General features: G+C 44.1%; 1 protein-coding gene across 16 annotated transcripts in view; it reads right to left on the reverse strand.

Annotated features, from left to right (window-relative positions):
- SCAP (SREBF chaperone) overlaps positions 1-15,238 on the reverse strand; it is a 70,966-nt gene that overhangs the window by 23,743 nt on the left and 31,985 nt on the right. For 14 of the 16 annotated variants that reach the window (XM_075144423.1, XM_075144410.1, XM_075144409.1 and 11 more), the window contains 5 exons: positions 9,601-9,730; positions 7,702-7,859; positions 3,251-3,471; positions 1,553-1,658; positions 427-599 (listed from right to left, as the gene is read on the reverse strand). In XM_075144423.1, coding sequence (XP_075000524.1) covers positions 427-599; positions 1,553-1,658; positions 3,251-3,471; positions 7,702-7,859; positions 9,601-9,730 — 788 coding nt within the window. Of the gene's footprint in view, positions 1-426; positions 600-1,552; positions 1,659-3,250; positions 3,472-7,701; positions 7,860-8,061; positions 8,329-9,600; positions 9,731-15,238 lie in introns of all 16 variants that reach the window. The other 2 variants (XM_075144425.1, XM_075144424.1) reach the window with 2 other exon arrangements.

Consider the following 15,238-nt stretch of genomic DNA (forward strand, 5'->3'; position numbering starts at 1 on the left):
AAAAGGAACTTAAATGTGGCTAGTAAGGTCTAAAACCACCAGCTCAGAACATGTATTTGATCTGTCTGACAATGAATTAATCTCTCTGAACTGGAAAAAATGTCATTACTATGGCATTTAAAGCTAAGACAGAAAACACCCCAGAAGATATCACAAGGAATAACACCACACTGGCTAAGAGGGACAAATTAGCAGAAATCAGATAAACAGGACTACTAATTCTCTACATGAAAGTTCAGGGTAAAATTTCAACACCACCTTTCCTGCTGAAACAGGAGGGAACAGCAGTGCTATGGACAGGAGTCTCTCTTATCTGAAGCCGTGGAAAGGGCACCGCACCACTGATCCCTTACATATCAGCTGGCAGGTATAAAGGTGGCTTATTAGCTTGCTCTCCCCTCAAGGCTCTCCCCCCCACAAACCTACGTGTGGAGAAGTAGATGTAAGCGAAGAGTATAATGTAAGTGGTGACGAGGGGTATCAGCTCAGCAATGCCAATCTCTTCCTTGAAGTGGACGTGAATGATGTTCTCCTCTCGCAGCGTGCAGTTAGGGCTGGGATGCAGCAGCTTGAGGCGAGAGCGGAGGCTGCTGAGGAACCTGGGATGAAAAGCAAGCAGGAGGATGTCACTTACACTGTACCCAACAACCAGCACACAATTCCAAGGAGGAGCTCAGTGGGTATAGACCAAGAAGGAAGAAGCTCCATAGATTCACAGACTTACAAAGCACGGTTCTCTCTAGGCCTGACTCCTAAGTCTGTTCCTCTGCGGCCCAAACTACATGTCTCACATCTGTACTGTGGCAACCTCACAGACCTTGATTTCTACAAAGACTGAAAGACAGCTGTGAAGACTCAGCAAAACTATTTAAAGCAAGGGCTCATCATTCAAGATCTTGGCCCTGGGGAATAGAACATGCTGTAGTCTCAAACATGCCCTGAATTTTACATAAGTACGGCTGATGAAAGGTGCTACATGACAGTCCTTGCATGGGCAGCGGCAGAGCAAGTTTCAACTCCTGCGCTGCCAATTCTGTCCTAGGCATTCCTTGGGGAATTCTGTGCAGCACTGAGCAGAACGTTTAGTCCTCAGATCCACTCAATCCAAGCCACCTTTGCCAACACTGCTAAAGGGGTTTCACAGTTGGTACCAGCTGAGTTAGTGCTTACTGGAAAGCAAACCACTCTATGCACCAGGAACTGGGTCAAAAGACCTACTGGGCCTTGGCTGCAACAATGACAGCTCTGTGTGCAGATGAAGCCATCATCAGAGGAACTCCCACTGGCAGCTTTGGGTATTAGATACACTTTTTTCAAAGAGAAACTGAGAACCGATAATATTTTATTTCCTTAAAACACAGAAAGTTTTCTTCCAAAAACAGCACGCTGTTTTTCCATAGCATGTTCAAAAGATCCTAAAATACTCTAAAACACAAGAAAATGGAGATTAAAGAAAAACATAACAATAATCAGAGTAGAGAAAACAGCAAACTTGCCAAGAATTGAACAAGAGATCCCTAACATAGAAATAGCACAGGCTAAAGCTCCTTACCTGGAATCATATCGCTGGAGACCCAGTGTGACAGTGTATGATACCACTCGCTTCCTATTATAGAGGTTCACCCCGCTGTACTTCCCAGGGAGTCCAAACAACAGATCTGCAAAAACACAGTATGGATGAAACATTAGGATAACAACAAAATAAACAAAAAAGATGGGATACAAGAGGTGTTAATCGTGAAGAATGCTAAATGACAACTACTGAGGAAACACCTTCTCAGTGCTCTGGTGAGATCTTATCAATGTGGATAAATACCTGATGCAGGGGAGTAAAGAAGATGGAGTGTCTCTTCTCAGTGGTGCCCACTGACAGGACAAGAGGCAATGGGCACAAATTAAAACACAGGAAATTCCCTTTAAACAAAAGAAAAATCTTCCTTCCCGTGAGGAAGTTGTCTGTCCTCACCTCCTTCTTCCAGTCCGTAGCAGACAAGGTCTGCACTCTAATCCTAATCCATAAACTCTCAACTAGCTCATCACTCGTTCCTAAGCAAAGCTCCACATGTTCCCACTGCTCACTCACAGAAAGGACAACTCCTCGCCCTCCCAGCCCGACCTTCTTCCTGAAGAGCCTGTGTCTACCCACAGCATCACTCCAGTACTGAGAGCTACCTCACGTCATCTCTGTAGCCCTCCAACTGCACACACCTCTAATTCCTCCTGTTTGCTCCCCATTCTGTGTGTGTTAGTGTACAGGCACGTCAAGCGGGCATCCAATTTGTCCTTCAACAGAGGAGACAAACATTATCTTTAAGGATGCAGCCGAAGAAATCCTTAGACAGTTGTTTTTGTGCATGTCGATGTGTGATTTGAAGCAGAGTCTTCCCGGAAGACTTTGCACTGCAAATGACTATTTAATGTCTCGTCTGTTAATCTGGTGCGCTAAAACGCAGACTTGAAAAAATTATGCATCATGATGAACACTACCACTGTTCTCAGGAATTCCCAGGATGTTGTGGACCTCTATCTTGTTTTGTGAATGAGCGCTCAAGGAGAGGCTCCATGTGCTCCAAACCACAGTGTGCACACACTCTGGATGCTCAAAAAATAACTTTTAAAACAAACTCACTTTAAGGTTACAAAACTCCTGTTCAGACATGTCATACTACAGGCTTGCCGACACCTATAAAGTTCCTTTGAAACCAAAGGAACAGCATTTCCTCTGGCCTTATGGAACCACTAAACAATATGATCCCCGACATGGTCAGGCTTATTTTCTTAATTAAGAGAGAAAAATACTTTTATGATATCCAGTGTCAACACGGGGTATATGGAAGCAACTATCAGTGAACGCACAAGAGGGAGCAGGATGAATGTTCATTTATCTGTGACAATGAGACAGTCTTTGACTATGACAGACAATAGCGTGAGGGAAAAAAGATAGGCTAGAGCATATGTAGAGTGCGAGGAACAAAAAGACTTGGACAAGTTACCTGCTATTTTTACACTCACAGAAAGGAGTCTGACTGAGTGGAATTATTTACTTTCCACAAATACAGAACTGAATTCAAATACAGATATAAAATAAGAGATGACATATATTTAATAGTTTCATTCCAGATGCTGTGAGTAACAAAATGCCACCCGATTTGGTAATATTGGCGATCTAGGTGTTGGAGATACCAAGGACAAACCAGCGATGCAAGTTATAGGCATTTTTCATAGCTTCTTTGGCACTTCAACCTCTTACCTTTAAGAGTAGCTGACGTTTGTAATGTCTTTGGCTCATGCTGGTGGATGGTTTTGATGATATCTGGGTCAGCATTGAATCGCTCTCGGTCGTTCTGCCAGAAGTTCCCTGGAGACAGTAACAGACAGCCATGTTCGGGGAGCAGATTCCGCAGCTTCTTGAGGCCAGGCAGAAGATCTGTTACCTGAAGGCAAACTTCCTCCAAGCTTTTGACACCAGAACTGAAACGCAAACAAAGGTTAGACACTGCCGCGTATGTTGCAACTCCCACAAACAAAAGGCAAAGCTGCCGAGATGAATAGCCCAAGGACCTGCATCACCACGTTACTGCTCTTGTTCTTCATAACTAAGGATCAAGAGCCTCGGGCCATTACCAGGATCTCACTGTAAGAGTGTACAGACCCCAGAACCCCATTAGCATTTCTCTGCACACTGTCTGGCCACACAGCTTTCGCTCTTCACCCATCCTAGGTGCCACAACTTTCAGTTCCACGTTTAAGATACCTCCTGTCTACAGAGAAACTGTCTCCCTGGAATTCTTCTTCAAAGACTTCAAACTCCTCTGCATACTTCTTTCCACATATGCAATGGGACATTTTACAGAAATCTTTATTAATTAATCAATAGTTAATTAATCTGAGGTGGATTATTTAAGGCGTATGGAGTGCTCTAAAAGGTACAAAGGATTCAACATCTGCGACTGTGCAAAATGTTTTCAGAACCCCTCTGCATTGTATGGAAAAGAAAATGCCTTACAGGTTCAGAAATTAATAGAGGTGTAACTGGTATGAAAAGGAACTTGTGTTTGTTCCCGAACTTCATTTTAACACAATTACATAATCCTTAACAGCTAGTAATTCAAGCAAGACTCAACTTGGGCTTACAATAGGATCTGACTGTGAAGGTTTAGTGACAAAACCTGTCAGCACACTATTTGGCCAGACAAGGAAGAGCTGCTGGTCCAAAAGAGAACGCTTCCCTCAACATGATACGGGCAACTGGTGGGATTTGCCCAGGAAGGGTATATTTAAGACAGGCTAAGTTAAGATACAAGAGACCAGTCTTCCCTGGCTCCAGCCTCGCAGATTGCAGAGAAAGTGGCTCCAGAAAACGAATCAGTTAGGGTCCTACTGTAAAATGCCTTCTCTAGAGGAGTTTAAATGACTACAAAGAGAAAACTCAGAAACCAACTAATGATGATTTGAGTTATGTCTTTGTGAACACTCCCTCCAGAATCTACATTCTGTCACTATATAGCAAGCTACCTAGAAAAGACACAGCTACCAAAAGAAAATACTAAAATATATGCTTGAAAATACTGTGTTTACAGGAACAGAAGCTTTCTGACAGATAATCTAAAGGAACTGATGCAGTGATGCCTCCGATAATAGCTCCAGGAAGAGTAACTATTGTTTTGTATTTCAGCTTTAGCTAACTCTGAAACATAACAGTGGTAATAGTTTATACTGCAGAGAAGCCTATGTACGTTCTTATCTGTGAACTAAACGCACACAGCCAATGTCCCTACCGGTACGTTGGGGATGCAGAGAGCGATACCAAAAAACATGAACTGAAGCAAACTACAAATTTCAGGTCACTTCTGACTTTTTACAAATGACGACTGCTCAAAGTTTCAGTGATCTTACAGCTGATGAAAATATAATCACCTTGTGTCTCTTATCCATTTCTTATTGTCAATAATCTTCAGCTCCTTCTGTACCACTTTAGTATAAAATAACACTTTTTTCGTATTAAGAAAATCAGCTGCACTTAACTTTGATACTGACAAAAGCAACTGAAAACCAGGAACTTCATAATGACTTCTGAGGTAATTTCAGAATTTATCTCAAAGCTAGATGTTTCCTGAAATATCTGAGTCCTTCACCAAAATGGGAGCCCTCATCCCAAGGTTCAGGTCTAAACCAACTACCTAACCTTTTCCTTCTGGTGGCTATGTAAGTTTAATTTTGCCTCCATGCTGCATCACTGTTCATCAAGGGCAACACCAAGGAGAGATAATGAGAAGACAACACATATACTAGGAGCAAGTTGTTTCTTACTTGTAGCTGGCAACTATACACCGATTATTATCTAAATTTACACATATAGAATCGAAGAACCGTTTAGGTTGGAAAAGACCTTTAAGATTATTGAGTCCAACCGTTAACCTAGCACTACCAAGCCCACCACTAAACCATGTCCCTAAGCACCACATCTACACGTCTTTTAAATACCTCCAGGGACGGTGACTCCACCACTGCCCTGGGCAGCCTGTTCCAGTGCTTGACAACCCTTTGGGTGAAGAAATTGTTCCTAATGTCCAATCTAAACCTCCCCTGGCGCAACTTGAGGCCGTTTCCTCTTGTCCTATCGCTTGTTCCTTGGGAGAAGAGACCGACCCCCACCTCGCTACAACCTCCTTTCAGTTAGTTGTAGAGCGCGATGAGGTCTCCCCTCAGCCTCCTCTTCTCCAGACTAAACACCCCCAGCTCCCTCAGCCGCTCCCCATCAGACTTGTGCTCCAGGCCCTTCACCAGCTTCGTTGCCCTAGGAGGAGATGATGAACTGAAAACGCAGAAAGAATGTCAGTGCCAAGGCTTTGTGAGTTGGTAGGAAAGAGCAATGTATTTAACAGCATAAATGGCATTTCTAAAAAATTATCAGAGAGAGCAGACAGCTAGCTTGCAAGGAATGGTTTTAAAAAAAGGACAAAATCACCAGTTAGAGTAGTAAAGTGGACGCTCTCCAAAATGAAGCAATGAGGGATGCTGTCAAGGAAGTATGAACAAGCAGTAAATCTTCTCTACCCGTGTGAGTTAGAGGACAAAGAATGAAGGAAGCACCTGGCTGAAAAGCCAGGAGATGATTAAAGACTCTAATCTCACCATTTTTCATCACACTTGGCCTGTTCTCAGCATCATTATTCTCACTGAACATAGACAGACAAGTAGGGAAGCCTTTCTGTCCTTAGGAAGTAAACCCAGCCAAGAACTTGACCACAAATAAAAACTTAGAACTCGAAGGAAAACTTATTTAAAAAAAACATAGGCAAGTTAAGGTGTATAAAATGTATTCTTGGTTTACAAAGAGAGAATATGCCACACTAATCTGAGTGGTCTTTTCTTTAAACTGCCTGACTTCTTGGATGGGAAAAGCACAGCAGATCTCATCTACTTGGGCCCCAATAAAGCTTCTGATGCAGCACCACACAGAAAATGCACAGAAAAGACAGAAGTTAGCACAAAAATTGTGATGCAGTAAAGAACAAGGTTAACAGGAAAATGGTCATGGGGCTGCTGAAAGGGGAACCGCTGGTATTGAGGAAAACAAAGTGGAATTTCTCACAGACAGTTCACAGAACTGGGATTATTATATATTTTTATTAATAACCTTGGAATAAGATATAGGGACATCTGCCAATGACACAAAATAAAGAAACACCGTTCATACAGAAAAGGAACAGAATATCTGAAATGGATGATGCGAGGGCTGGAATAAATTTAATCCCCTTTCTATTAACAGCGCAAAGTACAAGACTTGGGAACTAAAAAGAGCTTCTGCTATGAGGTGGGAGCTCATCAGCTGGAAATGACAGAGGGACATGGGGAAGTTAATCAATCACTTCATAATGTGTAAAATTGATGTGACTGGCCACGAAAAAGGGACCTGCAATCTCACCGTATTTCAGGAAAGGCATTTCCATGGAAAATAATGCACAAATGAAACTTCTCTGAGAATACTGTGTACAGTTCTAATCTCCCACATTCAGGAATGATACACTAACAACAACAGTGCCAAGAGGAGCAATCGGGATGACCAACTGAGTAACAGAGCCATCTTACCAGAGTAAGCCAACAGTTTCATATGTTTAGCTTAACAAACAACGATTTGGGGTGGGGAGTATGAGTTCTCCCTGTAAATATCTGGAAGCAGAGGAAAGCTATTTTTGTACAAAGACCGTGTCAGGACAAAAAAAAGCAAGTATAAACTGGTCCTAAATATAGCCGAAGTGGAAAGTCAGGAGAAGGTTCCTGACCACATGAAATTCTAGAAGAGCTTCACAATAGGCACGGTGGGGTCAAATGAACTCGCTTTAATACAAAACCTGCATGCTTATGAAGGGATTATATGACGCTGCTATCTGCTGTAACAGGTATAACCTTGGAGGACCCTTCCAGACCCCTCTGCCTAAGACTCTGACTGGAAGGTTCCTGACAATTATCAGTCTCTAGAGGACAGGCGAGTTCTCTAGCACAAAAGCTAAACTGCTCTACGCATGTAGATTGATATGATGTCACTTGTTAACAGTGATCCCTCGTTTTCTTTTAATTTTGAGAATCTTACAAATTCAAAGCTAACAATCAGACTTACGAGGCAGTAATTTAGAAGACGGGTGTGTACAACAGTGGGCCAGTCTGCCTTCTACACAAACTTTAATGAACAGTAATTACCTGTCTCTCAGGGCATGGTTTCTAATCTCCTCCACTAGCTGGAAGACGCGGGACAGCGGTGAACGAAATACATCAACAGCAAGGAAGTTCTTCTGCCATGGGGAGACGGTAGCTTTCACAAAGATCTGCTGAATGTAGGCCACAGGAGCACCAACATACTATGGGGAAAACCAGAGGGAGAATGAAAACACACGGTGAGTGGGAAGCTGCTTAGCAGAATTAGACCACAGCTTGGCAACCTTTCAGGAAGAGGTTTGCCAGACTGTATTTTCCTTTCTCGAATTAGAGGTGAAACATGACAGTACTAACCTAGCAAGAACAAAAAGAGTCTGTTTCTCAAAGAGGCAAAATGCCACTGACCATTTTGGCAGCAGTCTGTTGCACTTCTTTGTGAGGCAGAGGCTCACAGCTCCTGCTGAATTTGGTACTGGAATGAAAGGCAGGAGCAGGGACTCACTGCCTCTCACAGATGCCTCTCACAACGCTGCGGCTCCCCCAACCTGTGCTGATTCTGCTGTGTGCCATTTAAATCTTCCTGGTCTCTGTGCCCAGGCTGCTGACCCTGCTCTGGGGACTGCAGCGCTGACGTGCCGTGGCAGCCAGAACGTTTGTGCTCTGTTAGCTGAACTAGGCGACAAAGCAGAAGGGAAGATTTAATCAGCCAGCAGCAGCCTGAGTTAACAGTGCAAAAAGCTCTCAGTGGCACCCGGGAGCATAGAAGGCGGCAAATGATTTCAATCACAGTGAAAAGAGCACACATGGAGAGAGCAGAGAGCTGCAGGCATCAAAAGCATTAACCCAACAGGTAACTTCTACTTAAGAGACCCTGGAATGAAAGAGAACAATGCAGGTTACAAAGGATGACTTTAGAATTGTTTCCTCATTTCCTGGACCAGGCTATCAGCCTTCTTGGAAAGCATCCAGTTTGTTCATGCAAAAGAAAAGTTAATTCCTTACTCGTAACATAAGGATAGAAGTCTCGTTTACCTGCATGATACATACCAGCCAATTAAAAAAAACCAAACCCAAACCCCACCTTTAGATTATACCCAATTCACCAGGTTCTTCAAGCATCCCTACACTCCCTAGACCACACTCCACAGCCAGATTCTTTGGCTGCCTAAATTCTAATTCCTAAGAAAAAACTCTATGTCTTAGAGGTGAAGCCTAGACTACCTACATCATCAGAAAAAACCCTGCTAGACGCAGTATTTTAAAGCCAAAGGAGAGAAAATTGCAAGTGCTGAGGAGCTGGACAGTCTGTCTTCCACCTCCAGGCCAGACAGACATTTCCATTCTGACAGCTAGTTAGTGATCTTCGAAGGACAGGCTGGTTGATAGCCAGAATCCAGATCCCTTCAGAGAGAGCTTGACAACACCAAAACCACCATCGTCATTACAGGCAACATCTCCACAGACAGTTAAGAGCAGAAAAGGCTGACTAAATCCTATTCTCACCCTTCAGAGGAGGCCAAGAGCAGGTATGTGAAGCACTGCGTGTCAGCAGGAGGCTTGTCCTGCTGCTCTAGGGAAACTGCGTGCCTTCATATGCCATTAGGAAATTGGGGTCTGTTATGCCAGAACCCATCATTAAATTTATTTAAAACCTAATCATGCTTTAAAAAGTGTACTACTTGCCTTAGATAAAGTTCTCCTTGAAAAATGAGCTCTTAAACAACATTTCAAAGCTTTAACTCTTGCAAACGCCTTGCACCTGTTTTTCTGATAGAGTAAGACTAATACAAGACAAATACAGCCTAAACTTAGCAGTTACATAAAGCAACACGTCACCAGAAATATTTTCCGTTGATTACAGTGAAGTGTAGGTAGCACAGCAGGGATGTTTCACCGTCTCATCTCCCACCCATACACACCCAGCCGCCCCAGTGCAGGACTCACCCAGTCGGGACGCTCGCCGAGATCCCCTTGCTGCAGACCCGCGTCTGGAGAGGGTGGAGAGTAATCCTTCACGGGGGTGCTGTACTCCACAGGTCCTGTTCCAGGCAGCGGCAGCTTCAGCAGCGGATAACTATGATTAAGACATAAGAAAGAAACATTGCATTTTGGTTTAACTAGGCTTTTAGACAGTCTCCAAGAAGAGCTCAAAAAACGAATGGGTCATGAAAAATGAGCCCGCTCCAGCTAAATCCAACCTCTGCAGGACAGGAGACACAGCTGCAAAACAAGAGGGCGTTAGCTCTCATAGGAACTGTTTGATGTGTTTCCCCAACACAAGGGATAATTGGTCTTTCTCCCTTGGAAAGGGATAACTAAAAGTCCTGGGAGAAAAAGAAGGGACATTCTTGCAGGACCTCACTTGTATTACTCTCCATCACCTGAAAGTTAGTAGTGCTAAAAACGTTAAGTACAGCCATGTCTCAACTATTCTGTAACCCGCACAAAAATGAGACATTCGTTGTATTCAGATGGCTGCTTTCCTGACCCAAACCCTATACTCATCACCTAATTTTCCTCATTAAGATTTAAGCTATTTCCAATATTTGTCATTAACTTCATTGGTCCTCAAAGCGCTTTTAACAGTAGCAATGAGACACCAAAACAGCTACGAAATATTTATCTTCTTGCTCCTTTGCTACTACAATCTTCAGATGATTGCAGCAGCTATCCCACAACAAAGACTTCATACTATTTGAAAGAGAGTTTAGAATAGTGTTTTTAGCTCCAGAGGTTCTCAAAAGTGATTAAAACCATATCAGAATTGAACTGGTGGAAAAAGCAAGACTGCTGTTACAGAGATATCAACCAACAAGTGGGAATTGTCAGCACCAAAACGAACCAGAGATCTGAGTTTCCTGAGCTTTCTGACGATGTAAATTCTGTCTTCTGTTGTCTGATGCACAAGAATCTGTCAGGCCTTACATTTCTGACATATTTTCCCATTTACAGCTGAACTTTTCTTGCAATATTGCCAGAATAAATATAAAGGCCTTGGGATTGTTTTCATGCAATACTCTGCCCACTTCATTAGGGATTAGCCTGAACCATCAAAGACCACGGAGGAGACAAGCAACGGCTAAAGACAAGGCTTCAGGCTGAACAACAAAAGGCTGAAAAAGAACAATGAAATCAGAAGCAAAGCCTGTTGGATTTGCTACTTTATTAGTCTGACAAAAATACAACATCATTTCATTGTGCAATGGGAGGGAAGAGAAAAAGAAATAATAAAATCATGTCGTAATACATCAGAGATGAAAATGCCCAACAAAAGCCACAATCTAGAGACACAGCACAGGCTCTTTTCTCTCACAAGCAGCAATCAGTTTTAGTCCTTCTAAACGACACGTAGCACCTGCTTGTCACACATGATCTGCTGAAAACAAAAGCCTGGGGGAGATACATATAGCAATCATCCTGCGTCTGACTGAGGCTGACGCAGACATAAATTAAAAGAATAAAATTGAGTATATGTGATAAACAAAGCAGAATGAGTTGAACAGGTGACCGAGGAAGAATGATTTTTTCACTAAATGATTTTGATGTTGATGCCTAAGTCCAGAAATCTAAGGGAAACACTTTAGATTCATACTACATGCTTATCCAGAGGTGGATTTCCCTGTGCAATCACCTGTCAGTTTTAAGGAGTCAGAACAATAATCTTTTATAGAACTTAACTCATTTAGAGGCACAAAATCTAAACAGCCAGTGCGTTGCAGGAGCAACAACGGGACATGCTGGTTTTGCCTCACAAGCACCAGTGGAGCAGCTGAGGTTTCAGAAGTGATCTTGTCGCTTCTCTGGTTGAAGCTTCATCTCTAGGACCAGGCTATCGTCAGATACGCCGAAACAAGCAGCGCCCGGTGCTGCACCTGATCAGGAAGCCTCGATATCCAGAAGCTGCGGGAAACGCTGAGAGCAATGCAGCTGATGGTTGCATCTCCACAGCCAGTGGTGAGGACCTGACCACTGCCAGAGGTCACAGCTACGGCACTAAGCAAAGGGTGATGAAAACACTGAGCTCTTCTGGATGCTGAACGTTTCACAAACACTTTTTCCTAGTTTAGCAAGATTCAGCTAGCCCTGCACACAATCCTACCTTGAGAACTCTTTCAACTCTTGCTATCTTTCAAAGGAAAAATGCCCCAAATCCTGGCAGAGGTGTAATGGATTTTTTTTCACTTCCTGAAGACCTGCTGGGATGCAAGGATTTTGCCCTCTTACTAGTTGCTAGGTAGGGAAAACTGTTTTCCATAGCCAGAGATTAAAGTAATTTCTGTGGGTACCATGCACTCAGCCTACAGAAGCAATAAATTGCCACCTCCCAGGAAGATGACTGCATCCCTCCCTTCGTCCCAGTCGCCCACACCTAGCCTAGGGAACAAGCAGCCACCCTTCCTCATCCTGCTCATTCAGTAAAGCACCCCTAAATCCAGCATGAGCAGGGGGGTGGACCAGATGGCCTCCAGAGGTGCTTGCCAGCCTCACCAGCCTGTGCTACCACAGCTAGTCCAGCGGAGGCCACCAAAACGGTGATGTGGCAGGAGAACATGGTGGAAAAGGAGACACTGGGTTAACTGGACTCATCCAGCCTGGAGGAGACTGAGGAGGGAATCTAAAATGCAGTCTTCAGCTAATCAAGTAGTGGTTATAGTGAAGATGACCCCAGACTTGTCTCAGGGGTGTACAGGGAAAGGACACAAACTGCAGCAAGGGAAATTCCAATTAGATATAAGGAAAAATTCTTCACAATGAGAGTAGTCAAACGCTGGAAAAGGGACCAGAGTAGCTGTGGACTCTCCATCATTGGAGCTATTCAAAAGTCAATCAGATAGGGCTCCGAGCAGTGACCTCCAGACATCACAGACTCCCCGTGTGGAAGGGATCTCTGGAGGGCTCCGGTGCAAACTCCTGCTCAAACCAGGGCCAACAAGAGCAGGTTTCTCAGAGCCAGTCCAGTCTGGGTTTGCATATCTCCAAGGACTGAGGTCCCACAGCCTCTCTGGGCACTTAGTCTAGTGTTTGATCACCCTCGTAACGAACACTTTTTTTCCTTGGATCTATTCAGAATTTCCCATCTGTCCATTGCCTCTTATCCTTCCACTGCGTACCCTGAGAAGAATCTGCCTCCACCTTCTCTACATCCTCCCAGTAAGTAGCTGTAGGCCAGCAGTAAGATCACTGCTTAGGGCTGAAGATACTCAGTCTCCTCAGCCTCTCCTCCCCTGTGGTACTCTACAGCTCCCCACTCCAATAGCTCTGCTGGATGTGCTCCAGTATGTCAACGCCTCCCTCATACTGCAGAGCCTCCAAATGGACGCAGGACCTGTTGTTTCACAAAGGCCAAACAGAGGGAAGACTCCCTTCCTTGACCCTGCTGGCTACACCCTTGCTAGTGCAGCCCAGAATGCAGTTGGCCTTTCTGCTGCGAGGACACGCTGCCTGACTCATGTCCAACCTGTCCTTTGCTGCAAAGCTGTTTTCCAGCCTGTCCTGCTCCAGGGGCTTACTCCATCCCAGGTGCGGGACTCTGCATTTGCCTTTTCGCCTTTGCTGAGCTTCCCGAGGCTCCTGTCAGTCCATCGTCCCAAGCGGCCAAGTGTCTCTGAATGGCAACCGTGCTCTCCACCATACTGACTGCTCTCCCACGTCTGGCATGATCTACAATGGTGAGCGTGCACTCTGCTCCGTCATCCAGGTCATTAACAGTGATGTTAAATAGGCCTCGCCCCTGTCCGTGGATTAGGGGGTTAACCTGAACTGCTGGCAGAGCTGTGAGAGCAGCAACTTGCAGTAGAGGGACAGGAGAACAGCAGAGGAAGGTGAAGGACCTGAATTTCCACAGCTGTCTGCAAAATAGCAACCTGGCCATAATCACAGATGTTTTGCCAGTATTGAGCATGTCACATCAAGCAATTCTGGATTCTGTTATGCCTTTTCTGTGCTTGAGGCCACAAAGAAAGGCCTTAACACGCCAGCTTACATACCACAGAAACTTGGAAAAAAGAGTATTTCTGTGTTTTAAAAAACCTAGCCTCTGGAGATGGTTCTCAGTTGCTCCACCATGTTGCTTCTCAGCCACTAGTATATTTACATCTGAATAAAACCACTTTGTGGACAAGAAACATGCCTGTTGCCAGAGTGGAGTGGAGATGCGTGTCAACTCCTCTACTATCAAACGACCTCCTCCTACATATGTACCGGCTGTTCACAGTAGCCTTGGCTTTAGCTACGGAAGCTACCTGAGAAGTTGGGAAGGAGGAATGTTCATCTAAACAATGGCAATTTGTGCACAGCTTCCAGTTGGCTTGGGGTTACATGAGGCCTTGGAGAAAGATGCAAGACACGGCAGCTAATAGGAAGGTTAGCTGAGAATCCCATATTTGTTTTTCCTATTGTTAAAAAAAAAGTTTAATTTTCTGTAGAGGAAAAGAAGCAAACCACTCCCATCCTGAAGTGCAAGCCACCTCCCAAAATACTCGGCACAGCAACTCACAGTTCCTTAATGGCATTTTTGAATGATCAAGATTTTTGTTTTGTTGGGTTTTATTTTTCATGTTAGGATTTTCAAACTTGTCCAAAAAATTTGAAAGTACATGCAAATTCAATGGAGGAAAGAATAAATGGCATTTCTTGGAAAACTCAAGGGCAACAAAATGAGGGGAAAAAGAAAAGGGAAATTTTTGATGGAAGAAAAAAAAAAATCTAGAGATGTCTGTGCACTGCTGAGGACTATATCCTACTGCAGCTGTTGGCAACAGACACTCCCATATTCCACCGTCCTCTTCAGGCCTGTGGTCAGGGTAGATCTGTTGATATCTAAATCAACTTCAGCATTTCCCTGCAACTTGATTAAACCATGAATATGGAACAGGATTTATGCTGTAGGAAGAGATCTATATGCTCCCTCCAATCCATATTTTTAATCTATCCCTAGGTAGGTAAGGAAGAGGAAAGCGGCATCGAACACTGCAGTTATTCACACTGTTTGCCTCTCGCTCATGTGATGCAAAACAGCATTAGATTTTCTCCAATCTGAAGTTTTCTGCAGGTCACATTGATGGGCTCTTCAGCTTCCTCTACACTTCCAGGCTGCTTGGCCAACAAATGCCATGTTGCCAAGTAGGACATAATTCTCTTCATTTCCCCATACGCTAATGAGTCCTAATTCTAGCACTCATCACTGTTCAAGACAGTGAGACATAACACATTTCAGTCATGGCTTTACTCTCACAGGTTATTACCTTCATCGGGAGCAAGAGCTTTCGCCTCTAGTGATATTATCTGCATATTTTGAAAGAGGGTAGCTTTAGATTAGATATTAGGAAGAAATTCTTTACTGTGAGGGTGGTGAGGCACTGGCACAGGTTGCCCAGAGAAGCTGTGGATGCCCCATCCCTGGAAGCGTTCAAGGTCAGGTTGGATGGGGCTCTGAGCAACCTGGTCTAGAGGAAGATGTCCCTGCCCATGGCAGGGGGGCTGGACTAGATGAGCTTTAAGGCCCCTTCCAACCCGAACCATTCTATGGTTCTATGTTTTACTGAGACTAGAAGAGCTGTGGCAGCTGTGATATTAGAAGACA

Source organism: Calonectris borealis, chromosome 2, assembly GCF_964195595.1.
Source record: "Calonectris borealis chromosome 2, bCalBor7.hap1.2, whole genome shotgun sequence".
NCBI classification, from domain to species: domain Eukaryota; kingdom Metazoa; phylum Chordata; class Aves; order Procellariiformes; family Procellariidae; genus Calonectris; species Calonectris borealis.